This window comes from Emiliania huxleyi (genome assembly GCF_000372725.1).
Source record: "Emiliania huxleyi CCMP1516 unplaced genomic scaffold EMIHUscaffold_88, whole genome shotgun sequence".
In the NCBI taxonomy this organism is placed as follows: domain Eukaryota; phylum Haptophyta; order Isochrysidales; family Noelaerhabdaceae; genus Emiliania; species Emiliania huxleyi.
Window position 1 is genome coordinate 19,840 of NW_005195441.1, and position 13,476 is coordinate 33,315.

General features: G+C 68.5%; 4 protein-coding genes across 4 annotated transcripts; 2 read left to right on the top strand and 2 right to left on the bottom strand.

Moving 5' to 3' along the window:
• Nucleotides 1-642: 642 nt before the first annotated feature.
• Nucleotides 643-3,569, top strand: EMIHUDRAFT_453596 (hypothetical protein; the record flags this gene model as incomplete). The annotated part of the gene is made up of 7 exons (XM_005758106.1): nucleotides 643-735; nucleotides 2,208-2,360; nucleotides 2,432-2,488; nucleotides 2,563-2,631; nucleotides 2,891-3,046; nucleotides 3,213-3,423; nucleotides 3,502-3,569. The coding sequence occupies 6 exons, from the start codon at nucleotides 643-645 to the stop codon at nucleotides 3,261-3,263; spliced, it is 579 nt and encodes a 192-aa protein (XP_005758163.1). The 3' UTR covers nucleotides 3,264-3,423; nucleotides 3,502-3,569.
• Nucleotides 3,570-4,566: 997 nt separating this feature from the next.
• On the bottom strand, nucleotides 4,567-5,508 carry EMIHUDRAFT_219775 (hypothetical protein; the record flags this gene model as incomplete). Its single annotated transcript, XM_005758107.1, has 1 exon — nucleotides 4,567-5,508. The coding sequence occupies one exon, from the start codon at nucleotides 5,506-5,508 to the stop codon at nucleotides 4,567-4,569; it is 942 nt and encodes a 313-aa protein (XP_005758164.1).
• Nucleotides 5,509-7,182: 1,674 nt separating this feature from the next.
• On the top strand, nucleotides 7,183-10,702 carry EMIHUDRAFT_438869 (hypothetical protein). Its single transcript, XM_005758108.1, has 12 exons — nucleotides 7,183-7,697; nucleotides 7,823-7,881; nucleotides 7,971-8,040; nucleotides 8,237-8,281; nucleotides 8,526-8,608; nucleotides 8,815-8,869; nucleotides 9,805-9,864; nucleotides 9,937-9,971; nucleotides 10,039-10,128; nucleotides 10,201-10,278; nucleotides 10,350-10,461; nucleotides 10,528-10,702. The coding sequence occupies exons 1-12, from the start codon at nucleotides 7,205-7,207 to the stop codon at nucleotides 10,578-10,580; spliced, it is 1,233 nt and encodes a 410-aa protein (XP_005758165.1). The 5' UTR covers nucleotides 7,183-7,204; the 3' UTR covers nucleotides 10,581-10,702.
• Nucleotides 10,703-11,012: 310 nt separating this feature from the next.
• Nucleotides 11,013-12,697, bottom strand: EMIHUDRAFT_219778 (hypothetical protein; the record flags this gene model as incomplete). Its single annotated transcript, XM_005758109.1, has 3 exons — nucleotides 11,013-11,259; nucleotides 11,314-11,597; nucleotides 12,692-12,697. 3 exons carry the CDS (start codon nucleotides 12,695-12,697, stop codon nucleotides 11,013-11,015), a joined length of 537 nt encoding a protein of 178 aa, XP_005758166.1.
• Nucleotides 12,698-13,476: the final 779 nt, after the last annotated feature.

Consider the following 13,476-nt stretch of genomic DNA (forward strand, 5'->3'; position numbering starts at 1 on the left):
CCCGTCCACCCTCTACGACTACCAGCACTGCGCCATCCACCCCCCGCGGCGCCCGGGGGGCACTCACCGATCCATCTCGGCTACGCCCGATCTCGGCTAATCTCGCACCGCGAGACGTCTCAGGCGCGGGGGGCGGCACACGCCGCCGAGGGACGCGCCATCCTCGCAGAGGCTCGAGAGCAGCCGCGATTTGGCCGCGATTTGGCCGAGAGTTAGCCGAGGTGTAGCAGAGAGTAGCCGCCGAGGGCCGATAGTGTGCCGAGAGTGATCGCTGAGCAACAGCCGGGAGTCGCCGAGAGTGATCGGCGCGTGGCGCGCAGGCGGAGGCGGCGGAGGCGCGCGCCGCGCTGGCGGCGGAGGCGGCGAGCGAGGCGGCCGCGGCGGAGTCGCTGCTCGAGGAGGCGCGGGCCGCGGCAGTGGAGGCGGCGACGGAGGCGGCGGCGGCGCGAGAGCGGGCCGCGGCGGCGGAGGAGGAGGCCGCGGCGGCGCGGGAGGAGGCGGCGGCAGGGCGGGAGAGGGCGGCTGCGGCGGAGGCGCGCGCGGAGGCGGCGGAGAGCGGCGTCGAAGCGGCGTTCGCGGCGGCCGCTCGCTCGTGCAGGGGGGGGGAGGCGTCCAGGACACGTCCGAGACACGTGCGCGGACATGCCCCCACAGGCGGCCGCCCGCTCGTCCAAGGAGGAGGCGGCGGCGGCGAGGAAGGAGGCGGAGGCGCGGCTGGGCGCCGGCGCCGCAGCCGTCGCCGCCGAGTTGACGGCGGCTCGCGCGCAGCTGAGCCACGGAGCGTCGGAGGGGGGCGGCCCCGCCTCGCCCCTCGCTCCGCCCGCCTCACCCCTCGCTCCGCCCGACGACCCGCTCGCCCGCGTCGCAACCGAGGCACGCGCGCTCGTCTCCGCCGCCGCCGCCGCCGTCGGGGCAGTCGAGGAGGCGCTGGCTGGCGCGGAGCTCGGCCAGGTGCCGGACACGTCCACGACACGTCCACGACACGTCGACGACACGTCCACGACACGTCGACGACACGTCGACGACACGCTCACGACACGTCCGCGACACGTCCACGACACGTCCACGACACGTCCCGCTGACACGCCTAGGACACGGCGCGCGCCGCGGTGGCCGAGACCGAGGCCCGCGCGGCGATCGGCAGCGAGCGGCTGCTTGCCGCCGAGGCTGCGGCGGCGGCATCCGAGGAAGAGGGCGGCGGCCGCTCTCGAAGCGTCCACGACCCGTCCACGACACCCGAGGCATGTCCACAGGCGAGGGCGGCGGCAGCTCTCGACGCGCTGAGGCGCGCCGAGGCGGCGGCGGCGGCGGCGGAGGCGGCGGCGGCGGAGGCGGAGGCGCGCGCGGCGGCGGAGAGCGAGCGCGCAGCTACCATCGAGGCGGCGGCGGACGCGGCGCTGAGGACACGCGACATTTGTCCCGGGACATGTCCTGGACAAGTCCACAGGCGGCGGCGGACGCTGCGGCGGAGGCTGCGGCGGAGGCTGCGGCGGAGGCGGCGGCTGAGGCGGCGGCTGAGGCTGCGTCCGGCGGGCTGCGACGGGCGGAGGAGGCGCTGGCGCAGGCGGCGCTGCCGCTCCTCCATTGCGTGTGCCATGCGTTCTTGCTTAGTTCATTGGGAGAGGCGCTGGCGCAGGCGGAGCGGCGGCAGGCGCAGGCGGAGCGGCGGCAGGCGGAGGCGGAGGGCGCCGCGGCGTCGGTCCGCACTGGCGATGAGGCGGAGCGGGAGCGGTTGCGCGGCGAGGCGGAGGCGTTGCGGGCCGAGCTGACGGCGGCGCGGGAGGCGGCGGCGGAGGGGGAGCGGCGGCGGCGGGCAGAGGGCGAGGCGGAGCGGGCGGCGGCGGCGGCGGCGGCGGCGCACGCTGCTCTGCAGGAGCAGGCGTGCGCCCGAGATTACCCGAGACTACCCGAGATTACCCGCGATTGTCCGAGATTGCCCGAGGTTGCCCGAGGTTGCCCGAGGTTGCCCGAGATTGCCCGAGATTGCCCGAGATGACGCTGCTCCTGAGGGGTGCGTGCGGCTGTTGCGGCGTCGGGACTTGTGCTTAGACGCTCGCCCGACCTCGGCCTGTCCTGCCCCTCGCCCCTGCAGGTGCGAGGGCTCGAGGCGACGCTAGCTTCTCAGTCGGCGACCTCTCGCCGCCATGACGCGTGGCGGCGTGTCGCCGACGTGACATCGTGACGCGTCCACGACGCATCCCGCCCAGGCGCTGCTGGAGGAGCAGGCCGCAGTCGACAGCGAGCTGCAGCTGAGGGCGGTGCAGCGCGAGGCGGAGGCGGCGGTGGAGGCGGCCGCGGCGCGCGCCGCCGCCTCCGCGGCCGAGGCGGAGGCGGCGCGAGCGGAGGCGGCGGCGGCGACGGCGGCGGCCGCGCGCGCGGGAAGCTGTCGACAGGACATGTCCGTGACACGTCCGGGACACGCCCCGTGTAGGCGGCGGCCGCGTGCGGGCGGGACGAGGCGGTGGCGCTGAGGGCGCAGCTGGCGGCGGTGGGGGGCGGGCTGGGCGAGGCGTGCTGTCCAGGACATATGTCCCGGACACGTCCGGGACATGTCCCGTGTAGGTGGGGGGCAGGCTGGCCGAGGCGTGCGCCGTCGCCGCCGACGCCAACGCGGCGCGGCACGCAGCCGAGGTCGAGAGTAGCACGAGATTGGCACGAGATTGGCTCGAGCTTAGCCGAGAGTAGCACTAGATTGGCACGAGATTAGCCGAGAGTAGCACGAGAGTAGCACGAGAGGCCGAGAATAGCCGATCTTTACACGAGTTTCGCAAGCACGACAGAGCACGAGATTGGTCGGAGAGTAGCCGAGAGTAGCACGAGAGTAGCCGAGCTAAGTCATGCACATGTCCATGACACGTCCGCGACATGTGCATGCACATGTACCGTGTAGGCGGCGCTGCGCGAGGCGAGGGCCGACGCTGCCGGCGCGGACATCCTTATAGCGAGCCTCGTCGACGCCGCCACGCACCCGTCTCACGGAAACACTCGGCGGGGCTTGTTCGCAGGCGCGGCGGCTGAGCACGGCGAGGCGGAGACGGCGGCCAAGGCGAGATCGTGCCGACATCTAGCCGAGATCGTGCCGAGATCGAGCCGAGGTGTAGCCGGAGACGGCAGTGCACCCTTTGGCGTTGCTGGCTGAAGGGGGCGCCGCGGCACGTCCACGACATGACCGCTCGACGCGTCCACGACGCGTCCACGGCACGTGCCGATAGGCGGCGGTCGCTCTGCTCGGCGACGAGACGCGGCGGCGGGGCGAGAGTTAGCCGAGATACAGCCGAGATTAGACGAGATGCAGCCGAGACTTGCCGAGAGGCCGTGCGGGCCTTGGCCAGGACCTGTCCATGACATGTCCGAGCCATGTCCACAGGCGAGGACGACGCGGCGGTGCGGGCGGCGGCGCGCGAGCTCGTGGCGCGGCACCAGGCGGCGGACAAAGATGCAGCCGAGATGCAGCCGAGATATAGCCGAGATGTCACAGAGGCGCTCGTGGCGCGGCACCAGGCGGCGGCCAGGGCGGCCGAGGCGGCGGCGAGCGCCGCGACGGCCGACTTGCGCGGCGCGGAGGCGGCGGCGGCCGCTGCGGTGGCGGAGGCGGAGGCGGAGGCTGGGGCGGCGCGGCGGCGGGCAGAGGGGGAGGTCGGGGAGGCGCTGGCGCTGGTGGCGGCGCGCGAAGCGGAGGCGCGGATCGCGATGGCGCGGGCGTTGGACGCAGAGGCTGCCCTCTCTGCTTGCTCGAGGGCGTGACATGAACGGCGGTCCGTTCACCGGCCGTCGCTGCGATCAGGCGGCGCTGACTTCGGAGGAGGAGGAGTGGCGGCGCTCGCTGGACGAGGCGTGGGCGCGGGCGGGAGCGGCGGAGCGGGAGGCGGAGCTCCTGCGGGAGAGGCTCGCCCGGCGGACGACAGGGCCCGCTGCCCCCGCCGATGCTGCGGGATGGGTGCGGTTTGGCGGGGGGGCGCGGCGCAGCGGAGCAGGGTAGGCTCGCAAACCAACGGTCTTTAGAGCTGCCACCACCTCCACCTCGTGCTGCGGTCGCCCACGACGACTAAGTGGCTGTGCTCGCTGTGATCTGTGAATAAGTCTGTGGCGCGATGAGCAGAAGACTTCGAAGAATTTAACAAAGACAACTCTCTCTCTCTCAGCAGACAGGCGGACGATTCCCGCCGGGAGACCGTTCCAACTTGTTATGCTTATGGCGCCCTGCCGCGGCGTACTCGGTCATCAAAGCCCAAAAGGCGCATTGGTCAGCCGCCACCCACGCACCACCGCCTTGGGAAGCACACGGAACTCGGTGGCGTTGGCCCGGTGGGTGAGGTTCTGGACGAGCGTTTCTGCCGTGGCAAGGGCGATAGCACCGTCAGCAACTGCGATCTGCTGCCTGCGCCGTGTCCCAGTGTCCTGTCTATGTGGAGAGGGGTGTGTGAGTGTAAAGCATGGCCAACGATGGCAACGACGCACCGATCTGCTGCGGCAGTCTGCTGTCCTTCGCTGGACGATCGTACTGGTGGATCAGCGCCGAGGGCGTGACCCGGTCCTCCTCCATGATGAGACCGCCCTATAGCCGAGCTACACCCTTGTTGGGCCCCGCATGCAGGCGAGATGCCCAAACCCCCTTGCATCAAGGCCATCCTCGCCCAGCCGAAGCGAGCCTTCGGTGATCAGCTTGCCGACCGTGTTGACCATCCCGCCGCGGCCGCGCTCCTGGATGGTCGTCGAGCCGGCCAGTGACCAGAAGGGCGACGCCTCGCTTCGGTTGATAAGCGGCGTGGTATGCCGCAACCGGAAGAGGAGGTAGTCCATGACACCCTGATCGATACATCCCGACTGGGAGCGCCACTTGAGGGTGTGCATCCGCTCATGGAACGTAGCGTTCATCTGCGCACCCAGCGTGCTGAGCCCCCACGGCGTGCCGGCGATGGTCCCAGCGCAGATGATCGTCTCATTCTTCATCCTCCGCAGCGCCATGTGCCCAAAGCAGCGCTTGATCCACTGGCCCGTGTGCCCAGACTGGCCATAGGTCTGCGCCTCGCCGAAGAGGACGAGGTCAGAGCCGCGCGGGTAGCGCGCCATCGGGTCCGCTTGGAAGTAGATGTCGCGAAAGTCCGCAATCAGGCAGTGGCAGTGCCCTCCCCGCCGGCATTCGCCCGCAGCAAGCCACGGCCGCTGGATCCAAACGTAGAGGTTCCGCCGCTTCCCCTGGGCCTCCCTTTCATCGCCAAGGAGTGGCTCCATCGGCTTGTGGCGAGCACCATAGCGCGCCCACGCCGCCTGGAGCTCCGCGTCCGTCCTCCACGCGTCCCCGCCCACAAAGATAGTGATCGCTCCTTTGTAACCGGCCAGCCGGAGTGTCCCCATGAAGCGGTGCGACGCCTCCGCCGTGAGTTGGTGGCCGTAGGCAAAGGTTGTGACAAGCGGGGGAGTCCGGGACGCCTCGCAGGAGGCGGCCGCGGCGAACCCCTGTAACGGCGGGAATTTAGTGAGGGGCAGCCACGCGTTGGCATCTGGCATAACCTCGCGAGAGGGATGGCGCAGCCCCGCGCAACTGAGTGCAGGGACAGATGCTGCCGCGTCGGCCGGCACCGAGCAGTGCGGTTGCTGTGCGGCTCCGAGGTGGCTGCAATGCCGATGTGAGAGCGTCCGTCCCCGTCGTGTGTGCAACCCGCGACTCATCCGGTATTTTCTTTGAGCTAGCCTTCGATGTTATGAAACAAAACAAGGCGGACACATGGCATATCGCTCTCGGGCCCACAGACATCCCGCACACCCGCCGCCCCCGCGCGCGCCCCACCCCGGCCGGGAGATTTTCTTTTATTGGGCTCCAGCTCGGTACACGCTTGCCGGCCGCCGCGGCCGATTTACTTAATTAAATAGGCAAACGTGTGCAGCGTGCGTCCCATTCGCCGACGCCGAACTCTTCCGTCCGGAGCATATGCGTATATGGCATCCCCAGCCGTCGCCGACGACGACGACGCACCGCTGGCGGGGCCTCGCCGGCGCGCCCGCTCGGCGGCGGAGGCCGTGAGCGGAGCCTCAGCCACGCCTCCCGCCGTGCAGCGCGCCCAAACCGCGCCCGAGCCTCGCCGCCGCAGAAGGCTGATTGAGGTGACCAGCACAAGAACGAGAGAGAGTGACCCAGTTGGGCTCGCCTTCCTGCCACGCGTGAGCCTTCGGGTGGACAGGCAGGGCGCCGGCACCGACGCCTCGAGCGGCGATGCGGACAAGCCTGGCTCAGGCACAGACACCTCGGACGGTGACGCCCGCTCGCGGGTCAGTGTCGTTGTCAAGCGGAGGCCTCAGACGGGCCAGCTGGTGACCACCACCATCTCGATCGATACACGGGTGGTGGCACTTGCGGCGCTCCTCGTGATGACCGCCTCCGCAGCTGCCCTACCCATCTCCGGCGGCGGCGCCGCCCGCAGCCTGCCCGAAGTCTCCCCTCATGGTGATGCTGGCAATCTACATGGGAGAGGGCTGCGTGCAAACACGAAACGGCAGATCCATGGCGCGAACCTCTGGCCGCGAGTAAACGCGACGGCGACACCGCTGCGGCCCGGCTTTGACAGCGTCCGCAGCCTAATCGCAGCATCGACGTGCAGCATCTATGTGATGCAGGCCCAGGTGGCGGAGAACGACCCCAACAACAGATCTCAGCACGCCTCTCACCACTGGATCGCACAGAGTCTTGCGTCGCACCCGTGGCGCGTCGACAGGCTTAGCGAAGCGGACATTGTGTACTTCAACGCCTCCCTCTCGCTGAAATCCCGGGGGCGCTACACCAACTTCCGAGCTCTCGAGAAAAAGAAATTTTCCGCGGAAATCACGATGTCAACCCTCCCCAAATGGGTTATCTGATGCTTGTAGGGCTTGAGAGTGGCCTCCCATGTCACAAGAAGGACTGTGGATGCAGGAGAGTACCACCAACCATCACTCTAGTTGGTATAGTACCCCACCTTCACCATCCGGTGATTTCTTTTTTAGTTTCCCATAAGTACAAAAACAAAATAATAATATATAATAATCTCATAAGTAGGGTAGGTAGGTAGGTAGGTAGGTAGGGGCACCGCAGGGGCCGGTCAGGTTTTTCCAGAATTTCATCATGCTGTCCGCCCCAAGCAAAAAGAAGACACACCTCTCCCGAAAATTCTTTTTCTGTGAACTTGGTGTGTCGGCGCTTGCACATCAAAACGGCGTTGCCCCGCACTGCATGGGTGCAGCGAGCGCGAGCAGCGTCGCCCCGAGGACTGAAGTCGTGAGAAGAGGCCAACCCCGGCCCACTCGCGCCACGCTCCGCCTGCCGCTGCTAGTGCTGGCTCTCGCGGCGAGCGCTGGCGCCGAGTCGGTGACGCTGCAGCCCTCTGGTCTGACGCAGCTCTCCTCGTCGCGCGCCGTGCTGATCTTAGCGGGCAGCGTGGGCGACGCGGGCGGCACGTGCGTCGCGGTGACGTGGGCCCAGTCGGCGGGCCTGCCGCCGCCGTCCAGCCTCGACGGGCGCAACGACTGCACGCTCCGCGCGGCGATCGAGCTCGCAAACACGATGAGCCCGAGCACCTCGGTCACGGTCCTCGTGGCGGCCGGGAGGATCCGCTTGCAGAGCTCGCTGCCAGAGGCGACGGGCCGGCTGCAGATCGTCGGCTCGGCGCCTCCGCCGGAGCCCGACGCCGGCTCGGCGGACGACGGAGGCGGCATCGCCGGCGGAGGCGAGCTCGTGCCGTCAATAATGAGTAATTACATTGTGAGAGAGTTAGTTCGGAGCTGAGCAACTATCGTCGGCGGAGGCTGTTGAGAATGAATAGTCAATCATTAGTCAAGAGTCGACAACTAGGCATCGTCGGCGGAGGCGAGCTCGCGACGAAGCCGAACCTCGCCGCCAGCGCAGAGAAGGTGTGTGCAGTCGCCGCGGCGGCACATCTCGGCTATCTCTCGGCTATACCTCGGCTGTCTCTCGGCCATACCTCGGCTATCTCTCGCAGGCCGCAGGGCTGAGCAGCCCCGTCGGCACAATTCTCGACGGCGGAGGCGCTGTTCAGATCCTCCGCACAGGCAGCCAGTCAGCGCTACACGCCTCTCCCAGCGCGGAGCCACACGCACACACTCCACACACTCGCTGCGCACGACTGGCTCGGGAGCCGACACGAGGCGCGCCGCCACCGGCCGTACGTACTACTGGGGCCGGGCTGCTGGATGCACAGCTCACAGCTCACAAACAGCTCCCGAGGTTGCGATCTCCTGCGCACAGGCGCCGGCTCAGAGGTGCACCTGAACACACTCCAGTTCGAGCGCGGCATCGCAGCCTAGAAGCGGAAGATCTGCCCGCATCTCCCCCCTCCCCCCCCCCCCATATCTAGCAGCACGGAGCCCAGAGGCGGAAGACGCGCTCTTGCCAGCGCTCGAGAGGACACGCACTCCGCCGTACTCGGCCGTTTCCGCGGTACTCAACGCCGCACGCGTCCTCCCGCAGATTCACGCGCTGCTCTGCGCAACACCGCCTTCTCCTGCCCCTGAGGGGGGGTGTACCCGGCACGTAGGCAGCGCAGATCAGCTGCTGGACGCCGACGCGCGCGCGGGCGCCGGCGGCTGCGTCAACAGCCTTGGGGCGCTGGTGCTGCAGGCGCTCTCTCTCGGTTGCACCTCGGCTGTATCTCGGCTGGACCTCGGCTATACTTCGGCTGCATCTCGGCTGTTCCTCGGCTATATTTCGGCTGCATCTCGGCTGTATCTCGGCTATACTTCGGCTGTATCTCGGCTGTATCTCGGCTGTTCCTCGGCTGGACCTCGGCTGTGCCTCGGCCATACCTCGACCGCATCCTGCTGCAGAACGTTGCGATGCGGAACTGCAAGGCCGTCAACGGGGGGGCGCTCGCAAGCGAAGGCGGCGAGATGACCCGAGATGACCCGAGATGACCCGAGATGACCCGAGATGACCCGAGATCGCCCGAGATCGCCCGAGATGACCCGAGATCGCCCGAGATCGCCCGAGATCGCCCGAGATGACCCGAGATCGCCCGAGATCGCCCGAGATCGCCCGAGATCTCCCGAGATCTCCCGAGATTACCCGAGATGACCCGAGATGACCCGAGATGAGCCGAGATGAGCCGAGATGACCCGAGATGACCCGAGATGACCCGAGATGACCCGAGATGACCCGAGATGACCCGAGATGACCCGAGGTGACCCGAGATGACCCGAGATGACCCGAGATGACCTCGAGATGACCCGAGATGACCCGAGATGACCCGAGGTGACCCGAGATGACCCGAGGTGACCCGAGATGACCCGAGATGACCCGAGGTGACCCGAGATGACCCGAGATGACCCGAGATGACCCGAGATGACCCGAGATGACCCGAGATGACCCGAGATGACCCGAGATGACCCGAGATGACCCGAGATGATCCGAGATGACCCGAGGTGACCCGAGATGACCCGAGATGACCCGAGATGACCCGAGATGACCCGAGATGACCCGAGATGACCCGAGGTGACCCGAGATGACCCGAGATGACCCGAGGTGACCCGAGGTGACCCGAGGTGACCTCGAGATGACCTCGAGATGACCTCGAGATGACCCGAGATGACCCGAGATCGCCCGAGATCGCCCGAGATCGCCCGAGATCGCCCGAGATCGCCCGAGATCGCCCGAGATGGCTGTGTCGGCCTTTTTCCGCGGCCTCGCTGTGTCCAAGAGCGCCGTCTCGAACAGTCAATCATTCCCCGTCACCCGTGCCCGCGCCAGCCGGCCTCGCGCGTCAAGCGCGTCTTCTGTTCTGTCTAGGCACAGAAGCGGGGCTTCTGCTTTCTTTCTAGGCGGCCTCGAGGCGTCTAAGAGCGTCTTCACCCACAACGTGGCGCGGCATTGCGGCGGAGGAGTCGACGTGGCGCTGAGGTGTGGAGAGCGTGGTGTGAACAGCGGCTCTTCACGCCTCCAGCGGTGAACAGGGATCTACGTGGCGCTCGGCTCCAAAGCACATCTGGCGCAGTGCGCCATCGAGGACCGCCGACGCAAGAGTGGTCCCCCACCCGTCGACAGTGAGTCACCAGGCGCAGTGCCATCTCGAGAAGTGCCACGACGCGTGCGGGAGGCTGATGATCCGGGACGCGTCCGCCCAGGCCGCGGGAAGGGAGGCGGAGGCGAGCGCGGCGGGGGCGGCGGCGGCGGCGTCAGCAGCCTCTGAGCCGCCTCCTTGACTCTGCTTTGGCTAGGCGCGCAAGCGGGCGCTGCCCGGAGGCAGCGCCGCCCCCTCCATCGCCACCAACCGGCTGCCGGAGGAGGGCGGCGAGGCGCCCTCGGCCCTACTCTCCTGCCTGCGGCGGTGTGAGCAGCGCCCCTTCACGCCTGCAGCTGTGAACAGGCGTTTGTGGACGCGAGCGGCGCCATCGCGCAGGGGCCGTCGCTTGTGGGAGGGCAAGCTGGCGGCGGCGGCAAGGCGCGGAGGCGGCGGCAGGTCGTCGGCTGCGACGCCGGCACCTCCTTCAACCCTTCTAGGGGCCCTCTAGGAGCCTCCTGCGAGCCTTCTGGGAACCTTCTAGGAACCTTCTTCAACCCCGTGACGCGCCGCTGCGAGGCGGGCGCCGGCAGGTGACCGAGGGCGGGCAGGGCGAGGGCGAGGCAGCTGTGTCCGCTGCGCCACCCCGAGGAAACACCGCCCTGACCAAGGGCTCTGAGCTCACATTGGGCGTCCCCTGGACCTCGAGTTCGCGCGCCTCTCTTCATTCACAGGTACAGGTGTGGGAAGGTTCGCGTAAACTTCCGAAATGCAGGTCCGTCAAACATAGCCCTCGCGCGCACAAAAAAGGAGCCGTACCGCGTGTACGCCCGAGAAACCGTCCTCAAAGAAAACCGTCCACAAAGGACACACCGACCGATGGCAGCACCTTCCAGATCGTGCTCGCCACCGCGCGGGGGCGACGGCGAGAGAAAAGAAAGGAAAGCTCAAAGAGACGCGACCGCACAGGGGCAACGGCAAGAATGGGGGTTTAGCCCTCTCACTGAAAACCCCGTGCGGAACGAGAAGTCATCGCACCACCACCCTTGGCAGGACAAAGCCGCGCCAGACGTCCGCCAGCTCTGGAGCCGCTCCCTCGCGGCCCTCGAAGCGCTCCTCGTCCCAGGCGACCAGGTAGCCCAGCCGCATCACCTCGACCGCCCACTTGCGAGCCGGCTCCGGGAAGAGCTCGTGCGACTGCGGCGACCACTCCGCCGCCTTGAGGATGAGCCTGCCCACCTCCCCCGCCTCGGCCGCTGGCTGCAGGTTGGCCGGCCTGAGGGAGGGCAGAGGTGTGTCAAAGAGAGGATCCGGCGAGTCGGGGAGAGACCATTGCATTGCGCGCCTCAGTGCGAGTGCCTTGGCCTCGCCCGCCACGCGCACGCCGAAGCGTCCCGTCGAAGCGTTGGCGGAGACGACGACGCCGACCTTGCCGTTCATCGAGGGCCGCGAGACGAGAGAGCGGATCACGACTGTGGAACCGACGGCCGCAGCGGTCGGATCCGACTCGCCCCACGAGCAGAGGACGCGCGCCCGCTCGAGGGCAGAAGGCGCGCCGGCGAGCGGGTCAGCGCCGCCGCGCAGCAGCGCCCGCGCACGCTCGACGGTGAGCGCCTGCGGAAGAGGGGCAATGGGCGTGAGGACAATGCACTCACGCCTTCGGCCGCTAGTCTCGGGCACGCCTCGAGGTGCTGGAGCGGCGTCCAGCCGCGGCTGGCGACCAGCCAGGCGGCGAGGTCGGCGTGGCCTTCGCGGTTTGCGGCCTCCTCGGGCGTGCCGAAGGGCGTAGCGGCGCGGGAGGCGCCGTAGGAGGAGAGGAGCTTGGCGACCTCGAGGTGGCCCTGGTAGCACGCCGCGAACAGCGGCGTGGCGCCGTCGCTTCTGGCTTGGCTTACCGCCGCGCCAGCCTCGAGGAGCAGCCGGGCGATCTCGAGGTGCCCGTTCTGGCACGCAGGGAACAGCGGCGTGGCGCCCTGCTCATCGGCCTGGTCGATCGCCGCGCCAGCCTCGAGGAGCAGCCGGACGCACTCAAGCTGGCCTTCCTGGCTCGCAACGAGCAGTGGCGTGACGCCGCTCTCCTCGGCCTGGTTGACGGCCGCGCCAGCGTCGCGCAGCAGCCGGGCGATCTCGAGGTGGCCCTTGTGGCACGCGATGATCAGCGGCGTGGCGCCGCCGTCCTTGGCGTGGTTGACCGCCGCGCTCGCCTCGAGAAGCAGCCGAACGCATTCGATATCGCCGTTGAAGCTCGCGGCGTACAGCGGCGTGAAGCCTTCAGCGTCTGCGTGATCGGTCGCCGCGCCAGCCTCGAGGAGCAGCCGGGCGCACTCAATCTGCCCCTGCTGGCACGCGGTATACAGCGCGGAAGCGCCGCCGCCAGTCGTCGCCCCGACGCTCGCGCCGCCCTCGAGCAGCAGCCGCGCCGCCTCGGCCTGCCCGTGACGAGCGGCCCAGGTCAGCAGCGTGTCCTGCGTGACGGTGTTTTGCCGCGCGTCGAGCTGGGCCGCGAGCGACGTGCCGCGCGTCCCCTGCCCGGAGAGGAAGGCGCGCAGCCAGGCCAGGTCGCCCCGAGCCAGGTCGGCGAGGCGGGTAGGGAGGATGGCGCCGCTCATGCCGCCAGAAAGATGCGCAGAATTTCTTTATGCGAGGGAGTTTTGGGATACCCATCACTGAGCCGACAATGCTACGGGTAGCCCCAGGGTGGCGCCCACCCCCATGCCCTCGGGCACTTGCCTGCGCCCTCGCGCACTAGCCCACGCCCTGCCCCGCAAGATCTCACTCCATCCCGGCCTGCGGCATACTCGGCACCCCCTTGCACGGAATCTGAGCGTGAGGGAATCTGAGTGTGAGGGAATCTGAGCGTGAGGGAACCTGGGCAGTGCCGCGTAGTGCGGCGTGCGCGGACGTGCGCGGGCGTGCGCGGGCGTGCGCGGGCGTGCGCGGGCGTGCGCGGGGCGTGCGCGCACGTGCGCGGGCGGGCGCGCACGTGCGCGGGCGTAGTGCCACGTGCGCGCACGTGCGCGGGCGTGCGCGCGCGCGTGCGCGGCGTGCGCGGGCGTGCGCGCGCGTGCGCGGCGTGCGCGGGCGTGCGCGCGCGTGCGCGGCGTGCGCGGGCGTGCGCGCGCGTGCGCGGCGTGCGCGGGCAGGGCGCAGGCAAGTGCCTGAGGGTATGGGGGTGGGCGCCACCCTGGGGCTACCCATAGCATTGTCGGCTCAGTGATGGGTATCCTTGTTGTAATAAAATGCGTGTCGTCATCATCTGTCCCGCGTCCACCCATACCGCGTTGGTGTCCAGTCCGAGCCTGGCTGTTCTTCACCTTTCTACCTACCTACCTATTCTTTATGGTGGAGTTTTGCGGATGATGTTCAGAGCGTGTCTTGGCCTGTAAGCTCGAAACTTGGCGCCTGCACGGTGAGCTGATGCATGTTGTCGCTTGAGCGGGAGCTCGAGACAGTTCGCGCTGAGCTGTCCAGATCGGTTGGCTTTAGAGCACGT